General features: G+C 44.1%; 2 protein-coding genes across 15 annotated transcripts in view; one reads left to right on the forward strand and one right to left on the reverse strand.

Moving 5' to 3' along the window:
* The first annotated feature begins 1,032 nt into the window (after positions 1 to 1,032).
* LOC142016193 (beta-1,4-galactosyltransferase 3-like) lies at positions 1,033 to 16,668 on the forward strand. 4 transcript variants are annotated; one of them, XM_075000512.1, is made up of 7 exons: positions 1,033 to 1,166; positions 1,763 to 2,254; positions 7,409 to 7,644; positions 9,367 to 9,557; positions 11,443 to 11,565; positions 14,291 to 14,395; positions 15,961 to 16,668. In XM_075000512.1, exons 2-7 carry the CDS (start codon positions 2,017 to 2,019, stop codon positions 16,112 to 16,114), a joined length of 1,047 nt encoding a protein of 348 aa, XP_074856613.1. In that variant the 5' UTR covers positions 1,033 to 1,166; positions 1,763 to 2,016; the 3' UTR covers positions 16,115 to 16,668. The 4 variants fall into 4 exon arrangements, with proteins under 4 accessions (XP_074856613.1, XP_074856603.1, XP_074856632.1 ...); XM_075000502.1 differs by having other exon boundaries at positions 1,039 to 1,170; XM_075000531.1 differs by having other exon boundaries at positions 1,039 to 1,170; positions 7,490 to 7,644.
* A 196-nt stretch (positions 16,669 to 16,864) lies between these two features.
* Positions 16,865 to 27,932, reverse strand: part of B4GALT4 (beta-1,4-galactosyltransferase 4) — a 63,892-nt gene continuing 52,824 nt past the window's right edge. For all 11 annotated transcript variants that reach the window (XM_075000489.1, XM_075000436.1, XM_075000427.1 and 8 more), the window contains 3 exons: positions 25,607 to 25,729; positions 23,363 to 23,467; positions 16,865 to 22,731 (listed from right to left, as the gene is read on the reverse strand). In XM_075000489.1, the coding sequence (XP_074856590.1) occupies positions 22,590 to 22,731; positions 23,363 to 23,467; positions 25,607 to 25,729 (370 nt within the window). In that variant the 3' untranslated portion in view covers positions 16,865 to 22,589. The remainder of the gene's footprint in view (positions 22,732 to 23,362; positions 23,468 to 25,606; positions 25,730 to 27,932) is intronic.

Genomic DNA, 27,932 nt, shown 5'->3' on the forward strand with positions numbered 1-27,932 from the left:
ATACCACTTGCTCAGAGCAGGGCTACATCATCTGTCAAGCCTGGTGCCCATTCTCCACCCTGTTCTTCTTGGGTTAGGGATCGTCTCTCACCATAATAGTGGCAATTCTGTAAGTAGGGTTACCGTACTTGACCTTCCACAAAAGAGCCCCCCCCACCCGAGACAGTGCATCTGTGTCAGTATTTACCAATGTACCATGTATTCATGTGTTATCTATAACATAAATAAAGGGTGAGTTGTTAGACACTAACACAGATACCCTGCCTCTCAGGGGTGTCCTCTTTTTATATGGTGACAAATATCAGAGAGGTAGCCATGTTAGTCTGTAGCTACAAGAACAAGAAGTCCTGTGGCACCTTATAGACTAACAGATATTTTTGAGCATAAGCTTTCATGGGCAAAGACCTGCTTCATCAGAGGCATGATTGGGGGGGGTGGTTTCAGAGGGGTATTTAAAGAGTGGGGTCCCAGTAAGAGGGAGGGCCAGAGCTGACAAGGTCTATTCAGCAAGGTGGAAATGGCCCAGTATCTACAGCACTTATCAAAAGAGGAAAAAACAAGTCAGAGCAGATGGGGGACGTGAGCCTTTGTTAGGGTCTAATGGGGAGGTATTAACATCCAGAGCAGAGATGAAGCAGGTCTTTGCCCACGAAAGCTCATGCTCCAAAATATCTGTTAGTCTATAAGGTGCCACAAGACTTCTTGCTGTTCCCTTTTTACATGGAAACCTTAGTATACGTGATTCTGGGTCCCTTTCAGCCTGGGATAGAACTGCCCCAGTGTGACAAGCTTAGCACAGGCCTGATGGTGAGTAATAGTCGCAGTCTGTTCGAGGGGAGCGGGAAACCCTCAGGACCAGAGCTCCCGTCCCAGCATGCACTGCTCCATATGAGACCTATAAGAACGGGAGTCCACAGCGTAGCCTGGGCATTTTAACACCCCCTCCCCGATCGTGTTGCCTGCTGGGAGCTGTAGTCCCCGGAGGGCCGCGTTGCCTGCTGGGCGCTGTGGTCTCGCTGGCGTTTGAGACGGCGGGAATCGGGTGCCCTGTTATGCAAATTAAAGGAGCGAGAAGGCAGGGCAGGGGCGGTGTTACGGGAGTGGGCGGGGCGAGCAGAGCGGCCGCGCTGTCGGCGGTTTAACGGACGCGCCTGCTGTGGCCTCAGGCAGGTGAGGGGCTTGCAGCGGCGCTGCGTGCCCCGCCCCCTCTCTCGGCGGGCCGCACGCCTGGGTTTGCGCGGGCGGGGAGGGAAGAAGGGTCCCACCGGCGCGGGCTCCTCCTCTAACTCAGCGCTGAGGGGCTCGGAAAGGGGCTGCCGGGGCTGTCCCAAGGCCTCGCCGGCCTCCCCCCTCCCCCGTTTCGGGGTGGGGACGACTGTAGCTCGTCCCCTCCCGCTGCCTGTGTGGACGCTCGGGTTCCGGCGTGGACGCGTCGCCTGGTCCTGGGGTTGGATCCGGCGTGAACCCCGGCAGCGCGATGAAGGGATCCGAGCGTCCGCACGGGGACCTGGCGGGGAGCAGCGTGGACTCCCCTCGCCATAAGCGGCGGCCGGCCTGCGTCCTGGCTGCGTTCGGCTCGCCCTTGGTCCCTAAAGGGGGGCGCAGCCCTGGGAGAAAGCCTTTTCCGTAGGGGCAGGAGCGGGTAATGCTCGAGAGGCCTCCCCGCCTCCCTAGAGTAGCAGAGTCGGGATAATTAGTAGGGAAACTGGCGGGTCTCCTATGGTGGGATGACTGTAACAGGTTGTCTTTTCTCTTTAATTAGCTGCGCAGATGGAAAGTTGAGGCAAAATGGAGAGCGGGGCCCAGAAGGTGGCTAAAGTTTAGCACTGTGGACTGAATGTAACAAATCCATGCCCCCAGCGTGCACTGCAGTCGAGAGACATGAATTGTTTTGACCAGCCCTCTGAAGAGGACAAGCATTCTTACCTGCACAAATGTAGCCCAGAAGTAAAAATGTGAGATGGTTCTGGAGATTTAAACTCTCGGCAAAACTAGTTCAGCGGAGGGCCTAAAACCATGTCCCTCTCTCGTGTTGAAAATCCTTGTTTTCTCCTCTTCCTAGCTGTCTTTCAAGCAATATTTATTCTGATTTTATACCGAGGTGGAGCGTCTACTGTGTTTCGGGGATTTTTAGATGCACCTCAACCTTGGGATTACTCAAAAACACAGGATGTGTATACAAACCTCAGCCTGTTCACCAGAGCTCCTGATGAAGAAAATATGCCATATTGCACAGCCCAGTCACCAATATTTGGTATGTATCAGCTGTTACTGTTTGAATTAGTGCATCAGTATAATACATGTTTCACTTCCATTGGAAAAAAAGTATTTGTCAGGAATTTACTACAGTGTCAAAAGTTTTTTACTAGCATTTCCAGTCTTGGGGCTGGAATAATATTTCTCTTTCCTCTTGAATCTAGATACTGGAAATTTACAGGCTCTGATAATATGTGACACAATCAAAGAGGTGGTTTTGTTCAGTGTATGCTCAGTTCCCGTTTGTTAACTTCACACTGAGCTTCTAACCAGTTAGAGCTAGCCATCTAGCATACATTAAATGTTTTTTGTCAACATATAACATACTTAGTAACCATGACAATTTAGGGTTTTCCGTTCCACAAGGACTTAACTGGTCTAATTGCCAGTTGCAATGCTTTTTAAATTGGATTGTTGTGTACACTGGGAAACTGTACCAGTTTTCCAGCAGTGGCATAGGTAGTATTGTGTCTCCTGCAATATAAACTACAGTGTATGTTGGGTACTGTGATACGTTTGTTACCTAGGCACAGGTAATCTGACAATCAGGCACAGCTTTAAGAAGGGCTACCTCACACTGGTTTTAAAAATAAATTGTTCAGGCTGCATTGGAGCTCTCACTGTCAGAGAGCACTGATTCAGCTACATCACAACGTTTGTCTGATATTCTCCCCCCCCCCCCCCCATTTCCTAATTGCTTGTGTAACCAGTTTGACTGCTTTTTGTTTTGACAGTTTAGCCAGTTTTAATCCCTTCCAGCTATGTGAGGTAAAAACTTCAGAGTATTGCCTCAGTGCTGCAAATGCTTTTCTGTATACATGAAAGATGCACAATAACCACATGACACAGTAGGGTCTCAATATTTGTGAACATAAGGTTCCCGAATTCAGTTATTCATGAGCGGCTGCAAGTGGCTGCTGCTCTGGGGCAGGGAGCACTGGCAGCCCCCACCTGTCCCAGGGGCCTGGGCAGGGAGTGCCGGCAGCCAAGGTCTGCCATGTTTGCAAAATTCAGCATTTGCGAGGGTTCTCAACACGGAACTTGTATGAATGTTGAGACCCTACTGTATTCTGAGATACATACGTGATCAGTCAACTTGGTAAAAGCAGATGTGCTACCTTGCTTTATACACAAATGTATTGCTTTTTTTAAAAAAAAAAAAAAAAGGCTAATGTGTCGGTGCAATGTAGCTGTTTGATTGGAATAGTTGCCTGGTTAGTAAATTTACATTTTTTAACTAAACCTGGGTGGGTATTTAGACTAGCTCTGCGGGCATTATAACAATGTTTGATCATCTTTATTTTTCTGTCACTGAGATTACATGAAGTTGCCACCACGCTGCCTGTGTCTGTGTGTGATCTCTAACCCATGTCATCTTGCCTATATGCCTCATTGTGGGTTTATTCACACAGATGCCAGTTATTTGTTTCTTCACATGTAGACTTGGTCTAAAATAGACTAGAGCTCACAAATTCAGTTAAGAAGGCATGGGATGGATAACAACAACTTTCAGTCTCTATGACCCAAGTCCTAGATGAGAGGAAAAAATACTTAAGCTCCCTTTCGGAAAACACTTAACAGGAATCCTCCTATCTTAAAACGCTTTCTTTAAATTGGAGACTTGATCTTTAACCTCAAAACAAAGAAATAGTGAGCAGTGTACAGCTTGCCTTTCAGCCATCAGAGAATGTTTTAGATTAGCAGCTCTTGAAATGAGGGTAATGCCAGGACTGGTATTACAGTTGCTGAAGCTGCGGCTAAAACCCAAGTCCCACTGCCTGAGGTCAGAGCCCAATGGTTTCAGAGCTGGGAAGCAGGGATCGGTTAAAGGCCCCTTAGCTAGGTCGAAGCTGTTGGGCTTCTGCTTTTGGTCCCTCTGCTCATGAGGGTGGAGCCCAGGCTTTGGCTTCCTCACCCAAGGTGGTAGGGCTCAGCATTCAGTCCTCTGCTGCTGGTCCACGTAGTAATTTTTGCAGTCAGAAGGTGTGTGTGTTACAATGAAGTTTGGGAACCCCTGTTTTATAAAGAGCTGCCAAAATGAGAGGATACTAAAGATGGGGTTTAAATAGATTAAAGTAATTATCATTTATGAAAACTTGGAGAAGAAACTAGAACTGAGCATCTGAAATAATGTTACATTGCAAAAAGCAATCTTGTGGGGTGTTAGAAAACTTGATATTTATAAAAATAAGATTCTGCTTTAATTTTCTAACTTTCAAACCAGTAACACTTTTTTAGTGCATAAAAAGAAATTCTTTTCTCTGGATATGATCTATTGTGTTCAAACGTCAACCAAATAAACTCTTAAATGTAGGCAACTGCACAAGGCATTTACTCTTCTCCTTAAAAAGAACTAAAATGGATATGCAAATTGTTTATCAATAAAGAGAACTCTCTCTTGAGACAATTAAAAACATCCTGTAGAAATAGACCTGTTCTTCCAATATTTATTTCATAATTTCCATTAAATAAGATGGAACTCAGATGTAATTGTTGACATTCCAAATTGGAAACAGGTAATAGGGCACTTTGGGCCAGATCCACATCCCTCCTAAATTCAGTGGGAAGACTTTGGTAGCCATGGGCCTCGTATTAGGCTCTTCAGGAAATGCAGCCCTTTCTCCATTTATGTGTGTAGTAAAGGTTCAACGTTTCATTGCTATATGCAACAAGCAACTTCATTTCCAGATTCCAACCTGAAGATTGTCTAAGCAAAAGCAAACTGTTTGACACATTTTTATTGGTCAAGTGCAAACTTACAGTTGTCATACACAGCTTATGCCTAAATTGAATCAAAGTCCTGTCTTTTGCACCTTGCTTGAAATATCTACTGGAAGCAATGTGGTTCAGTGCATTGTCTCTTCTAGTTAATCTTTTGTTTATCCCATAAGCTTGTGTCTGAAGGATTTTCAGCAAGAAACTTTTTTCAATGGTATACCCTTTATCCTTATGGGTGAGTGACTAACTTTAGCTCTGGAAAACTTGATAGGAAAAAAAATTTGAATTTCATGTACCTGCTGAATTAATGAGTATATACCAGGTTCAATCTTGGTCGAATATCTTAAACAATAGTCCCATCTTTTACTCCCATCTTGTGTGCAAAACCATCTGCTTTGATACTAATGAGTGGTCCCTACAGTCTTGTCAAATTGATGCTTTTTTATTGGGGATCATACTTTTGTTTGTATTTAAAGGGGGAAATAGGAAAGGATATCACTATGAACAGGGTTTAAGCCATTAGCTGCAGTTGAGAGGTTCTTCTTGATTGGACCTTATTCTCCATTAGGATTTGGTGCTTAAGCTAATGCTATTTTATTGTTGCTTATTTCTTCTTCTAAACAATGTGGGCTCTTTTTTTGTGGGGTGGGTGGGAGGTAAGGTACTGGAAGAGCTATACCAGAATAATTATTTCACTATATTTCACTATTTCACCATAATTGGTGATACACCTCACAGGAGAAGCTATGTTAGTCTGTAGATTCACAAAAAAGGAGCAGTTCTGTATCACCTTAAAGACTAACCATTTTATTTATTAGGTAATGAGCTTTCATGGGTAAGACCCACTGCGTCACATTTGCAGCAGTGGGTCTTACCCACAAAAGCTCATTACCTAATAAAATTGTTACACTTTAAGGTGCTACAGGACTCTTTGTTTTTTGTGGTGATTTGCCTTTTGAAAAGGCAAAAGCAGGAAAGATGCAGGAAGTCTGCTTCCTTGTGTGTCTGCCCTCACGCCAGCCCAGAGCCAGGCAGTATTAATAGCCACCTACAGAGCCTGGACTTTCCACTGCCTGGGCCAGTGCATCGCATGGGGCAAATACCTGGGCCAGAAGTTGCTCACAGGTGCAGGGTCCAGGGTTTCCCCACAGTGTCCTGGGCTCCCTGAGTAGCTCTTACTCATGTCCAGGTCTGGCTGCTGGGCTGGGCTGGGCTGACTAGTGGCTGAAGCTGGGGCGGGGGAGCCAAGAGCAAGGCATCATGGTAAACGGGGTGAGGGGGAGGGGAAGGGCCCATCTTTGATCCCTCCACCAGGAAGCAGCGGCTGCTGGTGTTCACAAATAATTGAATTCATGAACTTTAGGTTCACGAATACTGAGACCCTACTGTATTAAAGACAGTATTATACAGTAGAAATATGCAGATTAATAGCAATAATGGAATCAAGTATGTTTGTTATTAAAGCCAAAAACTGTATTAGCTACTTCTATAGAACTCTCAACCATAGGACTTAAATAGCCACGGTAGGTGTGGTTTACAGCTGTTCCCTCATAGCATAGTTCCCTGAAGAACAGCCATTCTGCTTGTTGCAGGTAAACACAGTAGCAGTTGGTCAGGGAAACTCTTAATAGCAGAGTCAAAAATCAGATTTCTACCTTAGACATCTAGTTCATTGATTTTTATTTATAAAAGTGTTTGTTTCATTAATATAAAGAAAGAAGAAAGAGGCATGGGAGGGGGAACAAAGCCAAGGGAAACTGTAGAGTAGGAATGATTTGATTTCCCTGATGTGAAGAAGGTGACAGAGGTCCTTCTCTCAGCAGAAAGGACTGAGAACTGGTTGTGAATGCTGTTAAATACTATCAGATTGACCTTAGAACAAAAGGGGAATTTAACTTGGGTAGCATAAGCTGCAGTAAGGGAAAGTGCCCCTGCTCTTTTTAAGATTTGTTTGCTTAAAAATAGCTTCCACAAAACAGTCACCGCAGTTCCGCCAGATCACTTGGTCCTTGAGACCTTGCCTTAAATAGATACATAAATGGAAAAAGATAGTGTAGGTAGATACGATTGTTTCTCCAACTGGTCTTCCACAACTGTCCTGCAATTGAGATTATCTTGCCTTTTATCCAGACACCCTGGTGGCTCTCTGAGTTTTTCATCGGGGTTTGGGTCATCTCCTCTGGTGTGAATGGAGAACAGCTAATGTCAGAAGAACCGGGCCGTGAAGACGTGCACTGAAAACTCTCCCTTTTGGATTCCACCCCACAGGATGACACATGTCCCACTATGCTGTTTTCAACTGCTCTCTGTTGGGTACAGATTGTTTCCAGCAGTAGATGTATGAGGTTTTGTTGAAATTGAAGTGATTTGGCTCAACCTCCTATTCACCATATTGACTGTTCTCCTTCCTGCTACTCTTTTCTTACTCTTACAGTTGGTCCATTGACCATCACCTTCAATGCCTTTCCCACTGAAAGAATGATAATTAAAAAAAATCCCTTTGTTCGGTTTGGAGGTCACTACAGCCCTCCCCACTGCCTGGCTCGCTACAAATCAGCCATCATTGTGCCACACAAGAACCAGGAAAAGCATCTGCTACACCTTCTCTACTATCTTCATCCCTTCCTCCAGCGCCAGCAGCTTCACTATGGCATCTACTTGATTCACCAGGTAAATCAAAATTGAGTGTCTGGGATTCCCTGTTAAGAAGTGATTTGGCTGTGACTGAACAGTGGACATAAAGCAGAAGCCCCCATGACAAATACAGAATTTGTGAATATGAATGTAGAATGGCACATAATTAACCTAGTCTCTTTGTATCTCTGAAGCACTGATGGTTGTTATCTTATTGTATACTGTTCTACATTTTGGGTTATGGTGTTGTTTTGAGGGATAAATTTAATCTTAGTGTGGTGGTGATCTTTCCTGCCAAAGAGGACTCCTCTCAAGCTCATCAGAGCTGCTTCCGAGTCAGTCAAATGCATGTTCTAGAGTGATATCGGGTATCCTTGCTATCTTCCAAGAGAGGCATATTTGATCTTGCTCTGGGTCAAACTTATGAAGGCTAAACACAGGGGCTACATCTACGGTCGCATTCCTCTTTTGAAAGAGGAATGCAAATAAGAGAAATTGAGAATGCAAATGAAGTGCTGATTTACATATTTGGTGCATCATTTGCGTACTCTTTTCAGGAGAGATTCTTCGAAAAGAAAAAAAAAAAAGGCAGTGTAGATGCAGCTTTTTCAAAAACAAACCCTGCCTTTGAAAGAGCCCTTCTTCCTGAAACAAAATAGGAAGAAGGGTTCTTTCTAAGATGGGATTTATTTTCAAAAGAGCATCATCGTCTGTACTTCTTTTTTTCTTTCAAAAGAATCTCTTCTGAAAAGATTATGCAAATGATGCACCAAATATGTAAATCAGTACTTTATTTGCATTTTCAATTCCCCTTATTTGCATTCCTCTTTCGAAAGAGGAATGCAGGTGTAGGTGTAGCCTTGGTGTCACTGATGGGTTCTAATAATTTTGAAAAATCATAGGGAACTAGTGGTGAAAACTGATGGTTAATTAGCAAAAGGAGTACATTTTTTTTCAATTGTATGTAAAACTCTTGATTTCTGGCTTCTTTGGCTATAGTTACATTATAGTGCTCTGTTAACAGAAGTCACTGAGCATTTTCCTGACGAATCTTCTCTTGACAGAGTATGTGGACGCACAAAAGCCAACTGAGAGTGCGCTCCACTCTGACAGAGCAGCTGGACTGCCCAGCTGCTCTCTCAACAAAACAGGCATCCAGAAGTACAGCAGACAGGGCTGCCTATTATTCCTGATGTCCTGTCTGTTGAGAGAGGGCCCCCTCGCCCCCAAGAGCGGCCACACAGCTGCTTTTTGTCGACAGCAGCGTTCTGCCTCAAAGCTTTGAGGCAGAACACTGCCAATGAAAGTGCTGTGTTTTGTCCAGATGCTGTCGACAAAATGCATTTTGTGTGTGCACGCTCCCTGAGTTTTGCCAACAAAACTGGGGTTTTGCTGGTAAAACTTGCTAGTGTAACCGTGGCCTTTCTGAAGATGAGGGCACTAGTTTGTGTGAACAGGGAAGTATAGTTGCAAATTTACATTAGTCTGTTTAGAGGTTAAAATCGCCTTTCTCTTATGGGCAAAAGACTTCAACCTCTCAAAGTTCAGAAGAGTTGTAAAGGCAGGCAGCAAAATTTTCAAAACATCTAAGTGACTTAAGTGGAACATAGACACTTCTGAATTTTTCTCCCAGTATCATTTTAGTTCCAGTTTCACTGAAATTGAAATCTGAGTTTTGCTGTAGAATTCAATGCAAGCAACATTAGTTTCCCGTAACCATTCCAGAACTTGGTAAGAACAGCATATTTTCATTTTCAGGCTGGGAATTCTACTTTTAACCGAGCAAAGCTCCTTAATGTTGGTGTCCGAGAAGCCATGAAGGATGAGGACTGGGACTGTCTGCTTCTACATGATGTGGACCTCATTCCTGAAAACGATTATAATCTCTACGTTTGTGATGACTATTACCCCAAACATATTGCTAGTGCCATAGACAAATTCCAATACAGGTAAGGGTTTACATTTGGGATAGACACTTCTTCTGATGCTCTTAGTAGTTCCTTTTCGTGGAACATACAGTATAGCCTAGGACTGGATACCGAATGATGTTAACTCTGTTTTTTCACGTGGAACTGTTGGTACTCTGACACGTGTCCCTTCCCCGTAATCAAATGATTCCTACTACTCTCCCCTATGTACCCATATTGAAACAAAGGCTTTTGTTCTCTCCTGAACAGAAATGCAGGATGGAGAGCATTAAGCAGCATTCAACACAAATGTGACATGGTACTACTGCTGAGTACAGCTCTCAATGCAGCGTTCTCTTTTGAATAGAATCACAGAGCTGGAAGGGACCTCAAGAGGTCAGGGATTCCACCCCGTGCCCCAAGCAGGATCAACCCCAACTAAGACATCTCAGCCATGACTTTGTCAAGCTGGGACTTTAAAACCTCCAGGGATGGAGATTCCACCACCTCCCTAGGCAATGCATTCCAGTGCTTCACCACCCTCCTGGTGAAGTAGTTTTTCCTAATATCCAAATATTCCTACTCTTCTCTTCTGTAACTTCAGAAAATTACCCCTTGTTCTGCTGTCTGTCACCACTCAACAGTTTCTCTCCATCCTCTTTAGAGCACCCCTTCAGGAAGCTGAAGGCTGCTATTAAATCACCCCTCAGTCTTTTCTTTCGCAAACTAAATAAGCCCAAATCCCTCTGCCTCTCCTCGTAGGTCATGTGCTCCAGCCCCTTAATCATTTTCACTGCCCTCCACTGAACCTGCTCCAGCACATCCACATCCTTTCTGTACTGGGGGGCCCAAAACTGGACACAATACTCCAGATGTGGCCTCCCCAGTGCCAAAGAGAGGGGAACAACAACCTCTCTAGATCTGCTCAAAATGCTCCTCCTTAGGCACCCCAGTATGGCATTGGCCTTCTTGGCTACAAGGGCACACTGTTTACTCATATCCAACCTTTCAACCACCATAACCCCTAGGTCCCTTTCTGCAGTACTGCTACTTGGCAAGTTGGTCCTCAGCCTATAAAAATGCTTGAGATTCTTCCATCTGAGATGCAGGACTCTACACTTCTCTTTGTTGAACCGCATCAGATTTTTTTGGCCCAATTCTCCAATTTACCCAGGTCACTCTTGATCCTATCTCTACTCTCCAACGTATCTACCTCTCCCTTTAGCTTGGTGTCATCTGCAAACTTGCTGTGGGTGCAGTCCAGTGCCTTGTCCAGGTCATTAATAAAGATGTTGAACACCACCAGCCCCAGAACCGAGCCTTGGGGCATTCCACTTGAAACCAATAGCTATCCAGATATTGAGCCATTGACTGCTACCTGTTGGGGCCCAACCGTCAAACCAGCTTTCTATCCATCTTACAGTCCATGTGTCCAATCCATACTTCCTTAACTTATGGGCAAGAATGTTGTGGGAGACTATCAAAAACTTTACTGAAGTCAAGGTATATCACATCCACTGACTTCCCCATGTCCACGGAGCCAGTTACCTCATCATAGAAGCTAATCAGATTTGGTCAGGCAGGACTTGCCCTTGGTGAATCCATGTTGACTACCTTTGATCACTTCCCTTCTTCCAAATGCTCCATAATGGATTCCTTGAGGATCCCCTCCATTATTTTCCAAGGTACTGGGGTAAGGTGACAAGTTAGTCTGAGCTTATGTACTGAAGACTCAATGTCCCATTTACTGAATTACTAAAATTTTCTATGGGGTATCTTTTAGTTCAATACACTTGCCACAGTAAATATGAAAACTCTCTTCAAGTTTGTGCAGTATGAGTCAAATAAGTTGAGACGGAGATGCATATGCATTTGTATCTTGAATGACACACTCTCAATTTTGTCAATTTGTTTTTATCTGCTCCAGTTTGCCATATTGGTCCTTTTTTGGTGGTGTGTCTGCATTGACTCCAGAGCATTACATGAAGATAAATGGGTTTCCAAACACCTACTGGGGTAGTCATGGTGAAGATGAGGACATTGCTGCAAGGTACTAATGGGTAGGACCAGGCATTTAAAGTAGAATGAAATAAACCTCTAAAGTAACCTATTGCACGGTCTCCCATTAGTGCAAGAGGAGGAATTACAAAACAGCTAGTAAGTCCTGGACAGCTTTAATTTTATGTAATGATGTCATTCATAGATTTCTGAGACCAGAATGGGCCGTGTAAAATCATCTAGTCTGACCTCCTACTTAATACAGGCCACCAGTTTTCCAAAATAATTCGTGGACTACAAAGAGTCTGCCAAAAATAAACCAGACGGTGGGGATGGTGTTAGATTGCTTGCGCCCAGGAAAGAATGTTGAAACCTGACACCCTCTGTCCTCTTCCCCCGCCTGCCTGGGGCTGAAGCCAAAGCCTGAACCGAGTCTCTTGGGGATGAAGCCAATTTAGCTTTATGGAGCCCACCTGTGGCATGGGGCCTCAGACAATTACCTTCCTTATATCCCCTTGCATTGGTCCTGACTTTTAATCTACTTCAGTGGTCCTCAACCAGTGTGCTCTGGCACATTGGTGTGCCACACAGTGGTGCTTGGTGTGCCTCCAAGCTGCATGCTGAGAGTGCCATCCACCACTCTGTGCAAGCGCCACCACACTGCTTTGTGGGAGAAGTGCATGGTGGCAGCAGCGGTGGCAGCTGCTCTGGTGAGTTGCCGGCACTGAGTTAGAGTGGGGATGGGGTGTCTGGCTCTGAGGGGGAAGGGGTGGGGATTGGGTTATAGTGGGGAGGTGGGGGTGCCTGGTTCTGGCAGAGGAGTGGGGAGATTGGGGGTGCCTGGTTCTAGGGGAGGGGAAGGGCACTGGGTTAGAACTGGGTGGGCTGGGGGTGCCTGGCTCAGAGAGGGGGAGGGCAATGAGTTAGAGTGGGGTGGGAGGGCTAGCTCTGGGGAGGTGTACTGAGTTTATATATAAAGTGCTGTGAAATTATAATGAGGGCTGAAGTGTGCCACAAGGTAGTAAAGATTGCTGAGCACTGATCTATTGGATATGCTTAAAAACTTTCGTGTGTGAGAGGCGGTTGGAGGGACATATGTAGGCTGCAGAGCCTGTTGGGGCGGGGGGGAGAAGCTCAGAAAGAGAAGTGGTCTAGGACAGATGTTGTGTAATCTTTTAATGATTCTGGTGGCTCTTCTTTAAGCAGTATCCAATGTATCGATATTGGTCCGGAGTTCAGTTTTGGAGAGACAAAGCAAAATTAGATCTAACGTGCCCAGACCCCATCAATTCTGAATTTGAAGTATCACTTTTGTATAGCAGGAAGTTAGAAGCTTTCTTCAGATACCTGAATTTCAGGAGCTAGATAATGTTGCATTGAGTAATTCTGTGCTGTCTCTGGGGTTCTTCCAAGACCTATATAACCCAGAAGTGACAATTGACTCAATGAAATTAATTCTTGTATAAGAGAGAGAGTACTAGGCTGACAAGGTAGAAAACCCAGATATTAACTAGAAGATTTCAGGATATGGTATTTACCACCTGCATAACTATTTCAGTAAGCACACGGTATTTGGGAAGCTAGTACTTAAAGAATTAAGATTCCTAGTGTTAAACTCTGACATGTAGTGACATAGAGGCTTAAGCACCATGAGAGTTAGGATTGGCAAAATACAATATCTTGTTGCTAGGAAGCTGAGCTGCTATGGGTGTGAATACAGAGAGTTTAATTAGAGCTGCTGTGCCCAGTGCAGCACTGTACGGAATAGAGACCATTTGGCCTCATCTGCCCTAGCAAGTATAGTGGCTTTACCTCTGGTGAATTCCAGCTTACTAGAGGATATTGAGGCAAACTATTAAGGACATTTTTACTTAGCTGGCAGTAAAAAATAACACATTTGTTTCTTGCTCTTGTACGATATGACAGGTTATGTAATTTTCAGTGGAACATTTCTGTTCAAAGATTGTGGGAGTTTTATCAAGCATTGTGCTCCTGAAAATGGAAAGTTAGGTGTTTAAATTTCACTGATCAAATGAATTAACTTTCTGTGAAAGGCATATGATTACTTTAAAGCACTGAAATACTAGTTGAATGGAGTATTAGGATATAGTGCATTTTGCCATCTGAAAACAAATGACACCCCAATGCTCTGCACACTACTTCAGCTCTCGCCATGGGTCTCAAGTGGGGTGCCTGTGGTGACGCATTCCCTACCAGAGTCCTGTGCATTAGGATGCACTGCATTTTTTAAGGAATAAGTCTGTTAGGTGGACTGTTAGCTTGGGTAGACCCCAAAACATACCTTACTTGAAGGAAAGTAAATCCCATGCAACATCCTGTAAGAATTACATACTAGATACTTGATAACCACATCCATGTGAGGGGGACATGGGTTTCAATGGTGGAGGTTAATAATAGTTTTGTTCTTTCATACCTGTTTTCAGAAGTTTGTAGTGATTTTTGGGGTGCCTCAATTATTGAGTGACCACCATGAGACATCTAAAAGAGCTAAGTTTTAGAAAGGACAGAGCAATTGCAGACTCCAGAGGTGGTGTCGGTCAAGTCAGGTGTGAATTATGCCATAATTCAGGTGGTACCACTGGGTACCAAAAATCTTTCTTCCTCTTCTTGAATGCAAAGTACTGTCTTTTCAGCCCTGTTGTATGGTTCGCTTCAGTTGTGTTTCTACCAGGAAACATATCTCTGTACTTGCGCTTTCTGGACCTTAAAGCTGGCATCCTTGTGTATAAACCCATATTTTCATGTCTGTTTTAAAGGATTCAGTTAGCAGGAATGAAAATAGTCCGAACCCCTGTTCATCTTGGACGCTACAAAATGGTGGATCTGAAGCAACACTCAGGGGGAGAAGAGCACCTGAGAAGGTAATTTTTGTAGGATGTCCCTAACCTTATTTGTCCAAATTGCTGTGTGACTATCCTGGGTCTGTACAGCGCTGTAACCTTCCTCCTCAGAAGTTTGCTTTTAAATGCTATTAAAGAAACTAGCTGTGAGGTTGCACAGCATGGAGTTGGGGAAACTCACTGGGTGGAAGCATTTGCTTGATTTATTCTTAATTACAACTTAAATTTCTGCAGTCCTGCTGGCAGCCTCTGGACAAAAGAACATTTGTGATATTACCATTATTGTCTGGTTAAAATCCAGTTATAACTGAATCTCACATTCATCAGGTACATTTTTTTGCAGGGTAGAGATTTTTAATATTCATTACATTGAAGTCCTTTGTAAGCTCACTCTTTTGATTGGCAGTTGTGAGCAAGGTGCATGGCTAGGGCTCTAGCCACTATGGGTGTATCTGCACTAGGAACTAACTTCAAAGTAGCCAGCAGAGTGTCTACACACATTTTCCCTTGCTTTGAAGTTTAACTTCAAAATAAGGGAGCCCAACTTCGAAGTCCTTACTCCATTCCCGGGAATGGAATAGTGCCCTACTTCCAAGTAGTGTGTGTATAGACGCTCAACTTCGAAGTCTGTACTTACTACTTTGAAGTAAGCAACTTAGAAGTTATTTTAGTAGTGTGGACATGGCCTAAGAGTTCTTAAAAATACGAACAGTTAAATTTTCAGGTGAAGGAACGAGACAACTTCAAAATGGGTCATCCGAGTATCTTGGAATATAAAGCATCAACCTTGAAGCTTTTTCTTCTGTCTTCCCTCCTCTCATGATTTTTCATTTGCGTCTCAGACAGAATAAATCTTAAGATTTTATGTAACAAAGTATTATGCTAGCAGTAGCCAAACTCTAAGATGTACATGAACCCCTTAAAAATGTGAAATCAGATGATACAGGTAAGGTGGACCCTTTTACTCTCCTAGCATCTACTTACATACAGAATTGGAAGAAGGTGTTTATGGTGTCTCAGCCCTCCCACTTGCCCCATTCTTAATGCTGAGTTCTTCAATTTGTTCCCTTGTGTTCACCAGTCAACATCCAGCCACCTCTATTCTACACATTGTGCTTCTGAAATACTACTTTCCACCTTTGTCTCCTCCAGTCCCAGCTTTCCATGTTCCAACATGTGCAGGATGCTGCTGCCACTGAGTTTTCATATGTACAGAGCAATGTTGCCACATACTCTCCTCCCCCTTTCCCCCCCCCCCCCAATTTATTTCAGGTTCTAGTTCCAGATGGTCCTGGTTTACAAACATAGTTAGTCTTCTGCACCTCACATGTCTCTGCTCCACTTCCTACTCATTTAGAACAGGTCTCTCTTGTGAAAATGGACAAGCTCAGGTTTTTCAGTGGAAGACTTGCCACCTGGAACTGCTTTCTTATCTGCCTCTCTACATTTCACTTCCAAGTGTTACTTAAAGTGCCTGTTTTCTCTTTGCTTAAGCCACTTGATCATACTGACAAATAGTGTTGTGTAATTTTGTGTCAGTCTCCCCCTGCTGTCCTATTATCTAACCACAGGTATTCTCTCTTCAGGCCTGCTCCACTGCTCAATACCAGAAAAACGTGGAAGGATGATGGAATGAATTCTGTAGAGTTCAAACTCCTTTCAAGGAAGAAGCATCTTCTTTATACCAACATAACTGTGGACATTGGGAATGCTCCTACGTTGCCTCCAGAGGACAAATAGAGCTTGAGTATTGGTGTAGGCAGGAACCTCCTGTGGTGTTCAATTTTCAGGTGGTGCAATCAGCTCTACAAAGATTGAGGAATTATTTCTTGCTGTGGACTTCCTTTCCTCTAAAGGTGCAGGATTAGAAGAAAAGTCTTCAGGAACGAGACATGACTGGCTTCTGTTTAGTGTAGGGAATCCCTTTTCAAGGGGTGTAAAAATGTGATACTTACTGAGCTCTTTACGCACACAACACTCAGTAGCATGTCCTTATTTATCACCAGACATGTGGTCTAAGCTGTGTACTCTTAAATCAGCTGGCTAGTTAACCTGTGCAAATCCTACTGCTTAGTATTTTAAAAAGATAATGGGGATTAAAGCCAGGCTGAGGGATATGTTCTGTGTTTCATGTAAAGAAAATTTCAGTCCCACTTCATTGGGAAACACTCTCGAGTTGCAATATTTCTTGAAATGTTTGTTCTTGTTTTTTCCCCTTAGTGTTAGAAGGGGGAAATATTTAACTTTTGGAAGTATTCAGCAAATTTAAATAATATACTTTGAAAGTTAATAGACATCTTATGGTTCCTGTTTTTATGTGACCATTTGCTGTGTAACTGGGTTTCTCCACAGGAAGTCTAGAGGCTTGGTATGGCAGAAAGTTTAGTCATGGTTACAGCAGGAGCATGGGCATTAGCCTCCTGCCCCCCCCCCCTTTTTTTTTTTTTTGCTTAGCCAACACTGAAATTAAATCTGTTTACTTAGAACAGCATTAAAAATCCTCTGCATGGGACTCAAATAAAAAAAACTCCATGTATCTATAACAGCTAGAAAAGTTATTTAAAGTTGCCCATCTCCCCACCCCCCAACAAGAATTGGACTTCAGCTTGCTGCAACTATGAGAACAAAACAGTTCAGATAAGAAGCCCAGAAAAACAAATGGGAGAGTGCCAGGGAGCTGTGTGAGGCCTGACGTTCTCATCCATGCAGAACTGCAAATGCAGGCTCCCCCAGAACACCCTCATATCTGCCCTAGAGATATGAGTAAGGGGGCAGTTTGGTTTCCACAGCTGTCAGTCTGTCCCTTGGGCTAGCTCTGAGATTGCAATATAACATGGGCGCCTCTTCACTGTGTGCATACTCAGCTAGTGCTCCAACACTTGTCAGTTCTTCATGTTTTAGTAACTAATCTGAGAGTAACTCCCTGGTGTAAAAGCCCTTCTCTTCTTCCTTAACTAGTCCTTTCAGCCATCCAGTGGGCTCTCTAAATTTTCACAGATCATATGAGACAGCTGGTGCTGTCAGCTACCTTTGTACTATTCTATCACTGTGACCCTAAACCAGGCATTTATTCTTAGCTGGCTGCAATCAAGCCTTGATATAAACCTAAAGAGGTAATTTTGCTCCAATTGTAGCCTTCATTATTCAGGGCCCAATTTCTTACTGGGTTACACTTTCTAAGCAGCTGAAGATATTTAAACAATCCGCTAGTCCTCCTGTGTTATCTGGAGGTCACTTTACTAAAAGTGTTAATCCCTTTGAGGGAGAAGACTGCAGCATTGCTAAACAGCTGTGCAGTGACCCTTATAACTAATCTAATGAAACTTTATTTATTATGGGCCAATTAGTCTCTGGGATGATTGAAGCCTTTTCACTGCTGGCTACATTAAGCCGCCTCTTTCATACTGCCTCCCATTCTGGATCATTCTGTTGTAGGATGGGGGAAGAGACATGTTAACATGGAAAAATTACTTAGCATGATTGGGAATAAGCTGAGACTCTAGTACTAGTCCATCTGCTTTTACCAAGGGTGAAGAAGTCATTGGAGCTGGACTTCATACATCTTCCGGATAGGATTAGGGCTGTATCTATACTATGAGATAAATTTGAATTTAGTAATATCAGTTTTATAATTCTGGAATTTATATGTTGGAATTTGACCATCCTCACCTCCCTCCCTGCTCCTCACAGTCAACTTATTGCTGCCACACAATTAGCAAACATTGACTTGCAGTAGTGCGTTATGGGAACCTATCCCCCAGTTCCCTCATTGCTGTAGCATTCTGGGTGTGCTCCCTGGTCTGTGGCATTTTCTTCATTCCTCTCCCATGGTAAGCAAACATCCACTTCCCTGTCCGAAGGAGGGAAAAGTAGGGTGTCCACAGAGCTGGCAAAAAAGTTCACAGAAATCTTTCTTCTGTAACTTAATTCTCAACTGGCCATCCACTGAGTGTCCCCCACAGCCTCCTGTAATTGAAGCTGCTCCCTGAAAATAATACAGGGACCTGTACCATATTCTTCTAAATTAGAGGAAAGAGGATAGAAAAGTGTAGGAAAAAAGACTGACTTCCTTATATAGACATTGCCAATGTGGTGATGGCAGCAACATCTCCCTGATGAAAGAGAAGCTAGGCAAGTTTTTCCAAAAAAGAGAGTTCCTGAGGGGAGGGTCTTTGGCTTTCCAATGCACTATGAGGCTTCTGTGCAACAACTTTGTTCTCAACTATCCATCCATTGAGTGTCCCACCTCCCATCATTGCAGCTGATCCCTGAAAATAATACAGGGACCTGGACTGTATTGTCAGAGTTAGAAGAAAGAGTACAGAAAAACGTGTAGGAAAACAGATTTGACTTTCCCCTTCACTACACAGATACTACCAACAGAGGTGATGGCAGTGAACTACCATGCACTGAGCTTATAAGAGAAACAGGAATCTCAACTACTCCCTCCCCCATGTTTCTGAGGGGGTCAAAGGATGAAGGCAGGAAACATAAGCAGAAAGATTTTATAACTGAAATATCAAACGAGGAGGTGTCTGCAAAGGACAGCAAGCTCCTGAAAATATTTTTGGGGGATGGGAGAGGGGTGCTGTGGTCGCAGCTGCATAGCTGCTTGAAGTAGCTGAAGTAGTCTCCCACCTATCTTAGGTGCCAGGGGAGACTCTCTCTTGGTGGCTGCAAGCCCCAGTGGTCCTATGCTGTGGGGGGGGGGGTTCAGGGAGGGGCCAGTTGAAGTAGTCCCCCTGCAACTATTGCAATTGCCAGGGGAGACCCCCCTCGGCAGCTGCAAGCCCCCAAATCTCTCTTTCCTGCCCTTGGAGCCGTAAGCATGCACACACTAGGACATGCCTGGCAGCACGGTCAACACTAAACAGCAGGTACATCCTTTTATTGGATCAGGGGCTAGCCCCAGGATGTGGTTGAGCATGGGAAACACCAACTGCGCAGCACCTGTGTGGAAGGAAGAGCATCACACAAATGTAAACCACTTAAAGTTTCTCAGCAGCTTATGCAAGCATGACAGCCTTGTTGCCAGGTGGTGCAGTGAGGCAGCACAGAAAAAAATACCAAGTGTAGAGACAGAACCACAAACTCAGTGCTGGGGCTAGTGTAATAGGTAGATGCTCTGACAGTGCCAATAGCAAAGAAAGGCAGGCATTTCTCAAGCTCTCATACAAACATGAGCCCACAGCCACAGGCTTGCTTTGAAATTTAGTCTTCCTATTACCTAACTGGCACACCTGGAGAGCAGCAGTAGCCTGAGTGGAGCAGTGAGGGGCATTTTGGGATACATACAGGACACCTCTGAAAGCTAATTCGATTTTAAGATGTGGTGTTTCCTCCCTGGCCTTCAATCAAACTTCTGAATTCAAGCCTGATGCTATACCCATCAAGTAATGGCAATATTGTAATCTTGACATTAGGGCTCCCTGAATTGAGCTAATGATATTTACATTGAAGACAGTGACTGTAATATGAGTCTAACTGCCTTAAGTTCAAATTTATCTCATAGTGTAGATGCAGCCTTAAATCAATTTCTAAAAGTCACCTTCACTACATTCATCGTAAAACAACTTGGAATTGCCTTGTCCTGTAATGCAAATTGAATTTCTCCTACTCACCTTAAACAAGACTCAATACAAAGCCCACAGGTATGACAGTCAACAGACCGGCTTGGTAAGAACTGGAAATCTTAATATATATATATTTTTATTTGCTTCCCCCTAGCAGAGTCTGAATTCACACAGATCTTAGGATTTAAAAGCCTGCCTGTCTTAATTGTTTGCTCTTTTCTCTCTGCTTTACCAAGATGCTCTAGATGCTCCTGTGCATATTAAAACAGCACTTAAGTATCACCAACCAACTTCTCAAATGGTATCCAGAAAGCAGTGGCATGTATGAGCACGTAAGTCTCTTTTATTCTTTCTTGCTCAGTGTAGAATTGTAGCTGCACTTGTTGAGGGGTGAGGGTGGAGGAGGAACAGAGCCAAACTAAATCCAAATCCTGTTTTTTTTCCTTTTATCATTAGGCTGTCCTTGAAACTAAGATGTTTTTAGAACAAACTAGAGAGCAACAGCTTTGCTGTCTGAAGTCTACTAGCCGCAGGAGGACGACATCCTTGAGTCATAGCCAAAACAGAACCTGTGGTAGATAGAGTTCTCCTGAGCTTGCTGATCAGTATTTCCTGTAAATTGCAGGTTTGTGTGGCCACTCACAAGAGATTAAAATACCGGGTAGCTTGTGTTTTCTTTCTGCTGGTGGTGCACAGGGATGGAAAAGATTAGAGGGAACACTGCTGCTGATCTCTGTTGCATGGAGGACACTTTTCGCAACTGCAGCTTCCTTGCTAAAGGGAGCGGTTATTGCTGCAGCGTTCAAGAGGAAACAGCAGATGGCAGCCTATGGTGGAATTTACTTTTCAAAGCATTCATAGTAGCAGTGTCTCAGCTTTTACAATGATAGCAAGCACCTAATATTTCTATTACTAATCTGTAATTCCAAACATTGACTTTTTGTCTTAAGATTTCAAGATGTGTTCTCATGCTTTCTGGGTGGAATTAAAAACAAAACCTTCAAAAACTCCTTGGTTTTGAGGCACAATGAAAACCCTCCATGCTTTCCCCCTTCTAAACTATTCTAAGCACACAATATAGTTAGACCAACACTAACAAATGCAGAACTTGGCCCATTTGCTTGGTTTGCGGAGAAGTGTTTTACATGCAATCCCTGAGGCCTCCCTGCGCTGCTCCTACCCTCCCATAGCTCCTGAGTTCTCAGCCCTTGAGCCCTGGGCCTGCATAGGGCATCAGAACTGCTTGGCATGGCCCTGCTCATACCTAACATTGCAGATTGAAGAACAGTCTGGAAGATCCTTCCCCTTCTGTGACCTCACTGTAGAGAGTCAACCTGTTCAGTCCTGGTGGGCTTGAGCCAAGGGCTGCTTTGGGGACAGTTGTTTATTTTTTAACACACAGGTGACATAAGCAATAAGTGTTTTTTCCCCTCAAAAAGAAAAAAAAAAACTTGCCTGACCATTAGCAACAACAGAAAATAGTGGAACTGAAAAATCTGACCAGTTCTTACAATCTCAGCAATTTTTGCTATATTCCAAAATCAGTAATTCTGGAGCTAGTCTGAAGGTTAAGTTGGCAGACTCGAGGGCCAGGATGGACACTGTTTTTATAAAGAGTAGGCCTTAACAACTTGAGTATTTTTCTCTGCAGGACAGAATGAATACACTCACCAATACCTCGAAATAGGACTTCATGCTAACATAAGCAGGGTTTCTAATTTCTAAGTCTCTAAGTAATAAATTACTGTTTCCTAGAGGAATTAATATAACAAACATCAGAAGCAAAGCTTTTTTCCTTGAAGACTATAATCTTGCATTTATTGACTGCAGCCAAGGCTGGCCCAACAAGCAACTGTCATCAGCTGCTGTAAGAAAGGGACTTGCAATAGGCTAGGCATTCACAGTGGAAAATTTGCTATTTACTGCAACTCCTAATGAGTTTATGCACAAACCCATCCCATTTTTTCTAAAGAACTACAAAAAGTTGTTACCCTGCTGGGTATTTATACCACACAGAGTCTGAGGGTAACGGTGACCAGGAAGCAAGGAACTACAGATAGCCACAATCCATTTTATACATGACTAATTTAGCATGTCTTCCCTCAATGCCAATCCTAGACTATCACAGAAGGAAGGTGATAACTATACTATTGTCTGTATTATGAGCTTGCTGCAGAAAGAAGTAAGTCTTTCATATATCCGCAGGACACTTTCAGCACTCCCAGTAGGTTCTGAAGTGAAATGTGTTATATTTTACTGGCCTTTTTATACTCTCTTTGCTTAACAATTTGGAAAGAGCAGCTGGAGGTGAAGCTTTCAGTATGTCATTCAAGCTTCCAATGAGGCCAATGAAAAGCCAACAGTTCAAACAAGTAGACTTTCTGAATATCCCAGTGCAAACCAAACAGGTACAAAGACATGTCCACTGGGCCAGCCCAGGCCTCTTGCTTAATGCATGGCACTGCCACAGAATAACATTCTTAACAAGATAATCAGAAAGAATGACAGAAGCTATTTCCTCTGCACTGTGTCTGTGCTCCTGGGGGCCCCCCTTCGGGCAGAACACTGTATTCCCAATCACTGGAGCAGGTACTGCAAACAGATAATCTATTCCCATCTTCTAGAATCTACAGTAAAAAGTGTTATGAGATATTGGGTGGCATGCTGAAATCCACCGTGATGTTGGTATACAAAGGCTTGTGCTCCACTGAGAGCAATTTATAGGAACAGGAGTTCAGACCATCTGTTTTCCACGTTCGGGACACCTGCCGCAAGAGTTTCATCCTAAGGATGTAAATCAGAGAAAAAAAAATTATAGGACTGCAAAGCTGGAAAACCCCTACTCCAAAGCTGGAGATGCCACTACAATTCACAGCGGAGGGACATCAGTGTCTATCCTGCACCTATGTGACTAGTGGATCTGAAGAAGTGAGAGCATTTTAAAGACCGTGTTCCTTTTGCCCTGTTTTACATCTGTTCTCATGTGTCCATGTGTACTGGAAAGCACAAAGTCCTCCTTTCTCTTCCTTCAGTGGAATCAGACACACACTCATACAGGAATCCTATAATTTCATGTGAACTCCTGGCTTTCTAACTTCTAAAGCTTGAAACATAATGTGCACCCTACTGATGACTATGTGTCTGTAGCTGTAACTCCATCTTAGTTGGAAAGGAAGATTTATGTGCACAATTTTAAGTTTTCAGATACCATACAACTGTCTCCAGGAACGAGCCTAACTAAGTAGCCCCTCTCCTGTAAGGTTCACAGTCACATTAATGTTCAGTAGGACACCTCAAAGCATGCATTCCCATATGGTGTTAGCAAGAGAGAGACAGCAACAAACTCTTGTACTGGGCCATCAGTTCTTTCAGTCCCCCGCTCTGCAGGGAGAGATGGAGTCCTGTCCACACTCACCTCTCTCCATTCTCCTCATTGCCTCTGTCTCTTGTGTGGAAGATCATAGTGTACTTGGCTACATCAGGGGGTGGCCGCATCACCTGCATCTTCTGCATCTCAACTCTGAAAATGGTAAGATTGCAGTGAGAAGAATACCTGTAAACTCAGTCCCATGTCAAGAAGATGGCCACACACTTCTCCAAGGCATTAGAAGATGATGGGGAACTAAACAAAAAAAATGTATGTAGACAACAGAGAGCCACCCCAGAGAACTCAGACATCCCCTCCCTTCTCCCCTATACTATGCTCCACCACAGAAATGGAGCCCAGCAAACTTCTATTTTCCCACAGCAGACTCAAGTAGGGCTCCAGCCATCCACTCCTTTTGAACACAAGCAAGTAACTATTAAGCCACTGTGGCTTATCTGGGGGGTCTGTTTCATACATTGGTTGTATTCATCCAGGGAGTCTACGGCAAGGCTGCATGCATTCTATAGTGAACTTTGCCTAGCTGCTGTGGCAATATCCCTGCAGTTTGAGGCTCTAGGATGACAGCTGAAAATTCCAGGGGATCATAGGAAAATTAGAAACAGTTTTGTCTGTTTTCCTTATATGAATGAATATATCTTTACAGCTGTGTCTACACTTGCATTCCACTTTTAAAAGAGACATTCAAATGAGGGAAATCAAAAATGCAGTAGAGGTGGAGATTTACATATCTGGTGCCTCATTTGCATATTCTTTCAAAAGAGCTTCTTTCAAAAGACGAAACGTAGTGTAGACCTGGCTCTTTCAAAAGTAAATCCCATCTTTGAAAGAACCCTTCCCATAAAAAAAGGGAAGAAGGGTTCTTTCGAACATAGGGTTTACTTTCGAAAGAGCTGCATCTACACTGCTTTTCTTCTTTCAAAAGAATATGCAAATGAGGAACCAGATACATAAATCTGCACCTCATTTTGCATTTTCGATTTCCCTCATTTGCATGCCTCTTTTGAACAAGGAATACAAGTGTGGACACAGCCTACAACTATTATTAATTTGCTTTGATGGTAAATTCACATTATGTTATGCTACCCATTTCATTTTCAACAAGATATAGATTTTGACGATGAAAACACAACAGCATTGAAGAAGTTGGTAAGGAGATAAGGGTTTCAACAACTGAAGCAGGGGTCCATTATGGATTTTGGCAACAGGGAAGGCAGTTCAGCATAGCGGAATAAACACAGAAGCTGGCTGGCTGTTAGAAGGCCCAAGATATATAGATAAGGAAATAATGTGGTTATTCTGACACCGCTGAAATCAATAAATTCCCATTTATCTTTAGGGTCCAGCGTTGGAACCTCTCAAAAGCATTGTTTTAGGCTGCCTGCAGACTTGGATACACATCTCATCAATGGACCCTCTTCACATTTTAAAGGTTCTCTCTGCAAGAAATACTAGCAACTTGAAGTATCTAACGTTCATACCCAACTAAGAGCCTAAATTTAGACACCCATCTTTGAACATTTTGAGAGTTTGTTCTTTTAAATAAAAGTTTATGGAACACAATACTCCTGCTAGTGGACCATTTGAAAGTAGATTTCACAGCCACGGAGGTGAGAAACATGGAGGTCATCAAAGCAGCTGAAAGAGCATCATTTTGCAGTAAGAAAGCAAAACAGTTGGAGGAGTTGAAACCCCATGTCTTCTTGATGGCAGTAAATTGTCATACAAATGAGACACACTCAGTTTGCATCCTTAGTCTCTCTTCCAAGAACTCTCTTTAGGAGGAGGCTCAAAGCACAGAAGTGCATTTAGTACAGAGGCAAAGAGCAGAATGCAGATATAATTGCCTCCATTACAGCCCTGAGGAAGATTCAAAGGGATGCCCCTCTTCTGGATACACAGGAGAGAACAGCTCTGAAAACCTTACCCAGAATTAACTCTGCTGCTCTCAGTGAAATTGGTAATTTCATCATCACCCAGAAGGAACAGCCATGTAAGTATCCTGCTGCCAGACGCAACCACAATCAAGTGTCATCTTGATTCCAGCACCCAGTAGACATGATGGTCAGCCAGTAATACTCTACCACGTGCACTGCAAATTCCCTAACTTGTTTACTCTTCATATCATAAGATCTTCCAGTGGTACCTTCCCTGGCCTTTTCTGTCTGTGCTGGAGTTCTCATGGTAAGTTGCAATTGGGATATTATTGGCATCTCTACCATTCATCCACATTCCATAACGTATACACCTATTTCCCTCTAGCCATTTGATTACCTGATTCGGAGGTCATCGTCCTCTGCACCCCAGCCCCAGTAACTGTTAGAGAATCCATTCACCATGGAAAACTGGTCCCTTGTTAGAGCAGTTACGCCCCCAAAATAACCCTTGTAACGCAACCTAGAAATAGACAAGAAGGCATAGTGAAAAAACTGGAAGTGATTTGAAATTTGAGATTAATACTGTAACTACAGGCCTGAAACCTTAGGCCCAAGCTGCAAAGTGTGAATCAAGGTATGAACATTCTCCAAAATTCAAAGGTGTTCAAGTCCTGGATTTTAGGCCCATTTTTCTCCACGAAACAATGCTTCACTTCAAAATGCTAATCAGAATAACTCGCTCCCCAGCTGACAGTCTGGAGCCTTCTTTACTTTGTTCCTCTGGCTCTCTCCTTTGTCAGACAAAGGTCTATGTATCCCAAGTGCTCCAAATCAGAAGGGGGACAGCAAGGCTGGCTACAAAAGTACATGGAAAGGAAAGAGAACAATTTTCTGATTGTGGATCGATACACACCTGCCCCAGGGCAGGAGAGCTAGGATATGACAATGTCTGTAAGAAATTTAAGTGCAGGGTGGCTCTGGCTGAGGGTGATGGTGTGCAAGTGTCATGGCAGGAGGCAGGGAGCTTGTGGGGGGAGTCAGGGCAGGGGTTGGGAGGACCTTTGGGACCGAGTTCACAGAATCACAGGGCTGGAAGGGACCTCAGGAGGTCATCTAGTCCAGCCCCCTGCTTCAAGCAGGATCAACCCCCACTAAGTCATCCCAGCCAGGACCTTGTCCAGCCAGAACTTAAAAACCTCTAGGGATGGAAAATCCATCACCTCTCTAGGCAACGCATTCCAATGCTTCACCACCCGCCTGGTGAAGTAGCTTTTCCTAATATCTAACCTACACCTCTCCCTCTTCAACTTCAGACCATTACTGCTTGTTCTGTCATCTGACACCACTGAGAACAGTTTCTCACCCTCCTTTTTAGAGCTCCCCTTCAGGAAGTCGAAGGCTGCTATTAAATCACCTCTAAGTCTTCTCTTCTGTAAGCTAAACAAGCCCAAATACCTCAGCCTATCCTCATAGGTCTTGTGCTCCAGACCCTTAATCATTTTTGTTGCCGTTCGCTGAACCTGCTCCAGCAAATCCACATCCTTTTTATACTGGGGGGCCCAAAACTGGACACAATATTCCAGATGTGGCCTCACCAGTGCCGAATAAAGAGGAATAACTACTTCTCTAGATCTGCTCGAAATGCTCCTCCTAATGCACCCTAATATGCTGTTAGCCTTCTTGGCTACAAGGTCACACTGTTTACTCATATCCAGCCTTTCATCCACCATAACCCCTAGGTCCCTTTCCATCATACTGCTGCTGAGCCAGTCGGTCCCCAGCCTGTAACAATGCTTGGGATTCTTCCGCCCCAGGTGCCGGACTCTACGCTTCACCTTATTGAACCGCATCAGATTTCTTTTGGCCCAGTCCTCCAGTTTATCCAGGTGGTGCTTGCAAGTGTGGTCAGGGCAGCACAGCCCAGGCTGAGTCACCTGCTTTCTCCCACACCAAAGGGAAGCTGCCCCCTTTAAGGCCCCCCCAGCCCAATCCCCTGCCCCAATCCTGAACTCCCTCCCAGACTCTGCACCTCCACCCCCCCAACTCTGAGTTCCCTCCTCCATCCTAACTTCCTCCCAGACCCTACACCCCTACCCAGGGCCACACATTGGAGCCCATTTCTCCACCTAGCTCCCTCCTTGTTGACACACTCCAACCCTGAGCTCCCTCCTGCGCCCTAACTCCCTCCCAGATCTCACACCCCAATCCCCCTCCTGAGCCTCCTCCTGCACCTCAAGTCCTTAACTCCCTCCTAGACCCTCGGTCCTTCCCAGATACCCCACCACAACCTCCTGTCCTGAGCCCCTTCTTGCACTCCAAATTCCTGGACGCTGGCCTGGAGCTCCTTCCTCCACCCAAAGGCCCCCAGTTGGAGCCCTCACACTTCCTCTCACTCCCATCCTCCTGCCTCAACCCTCAATCCTCTACCCCACTACCAACTCCTTTTGGCCTGAACCCAGAGTCCATGGCGCCCCACAAAGATCTACTAGCCTCAGGACCCCGGTAAGTTGAGTGAGAGGTTTTGTTTTGTTTGGCTTATGCGTGGCCCCCAACTGATTTTTGTAGGGCGGGGTCAAATATTCCCCACCCCAATATAGGCTCTTGCATTTTAAGGATCAGTTTCACTGGCACCAACTCCATGGGTGCACTGAGGGTCAAGTACCCAGAGAAAGTGGTCCCAGCCATGCTCTGGCCTAGCCCCCACCCTCACTCTGCTTCCTCTC

Source organism: Carettochelys insculpta, chromosome 1 (genome assembly GCF_033958435.1).
Source record: "Carettochelys insculpta isolate YL-2023 chromosome 1, ASM3395843v1, whole genome shotgun sequence".
NCBI classification, from domain to species: domain Eukaryota; kingdom Metazoa; phylum Chordata; order Testudines; family Carettochelyidae; genus Carettochelys; species Carettochelys insculpta.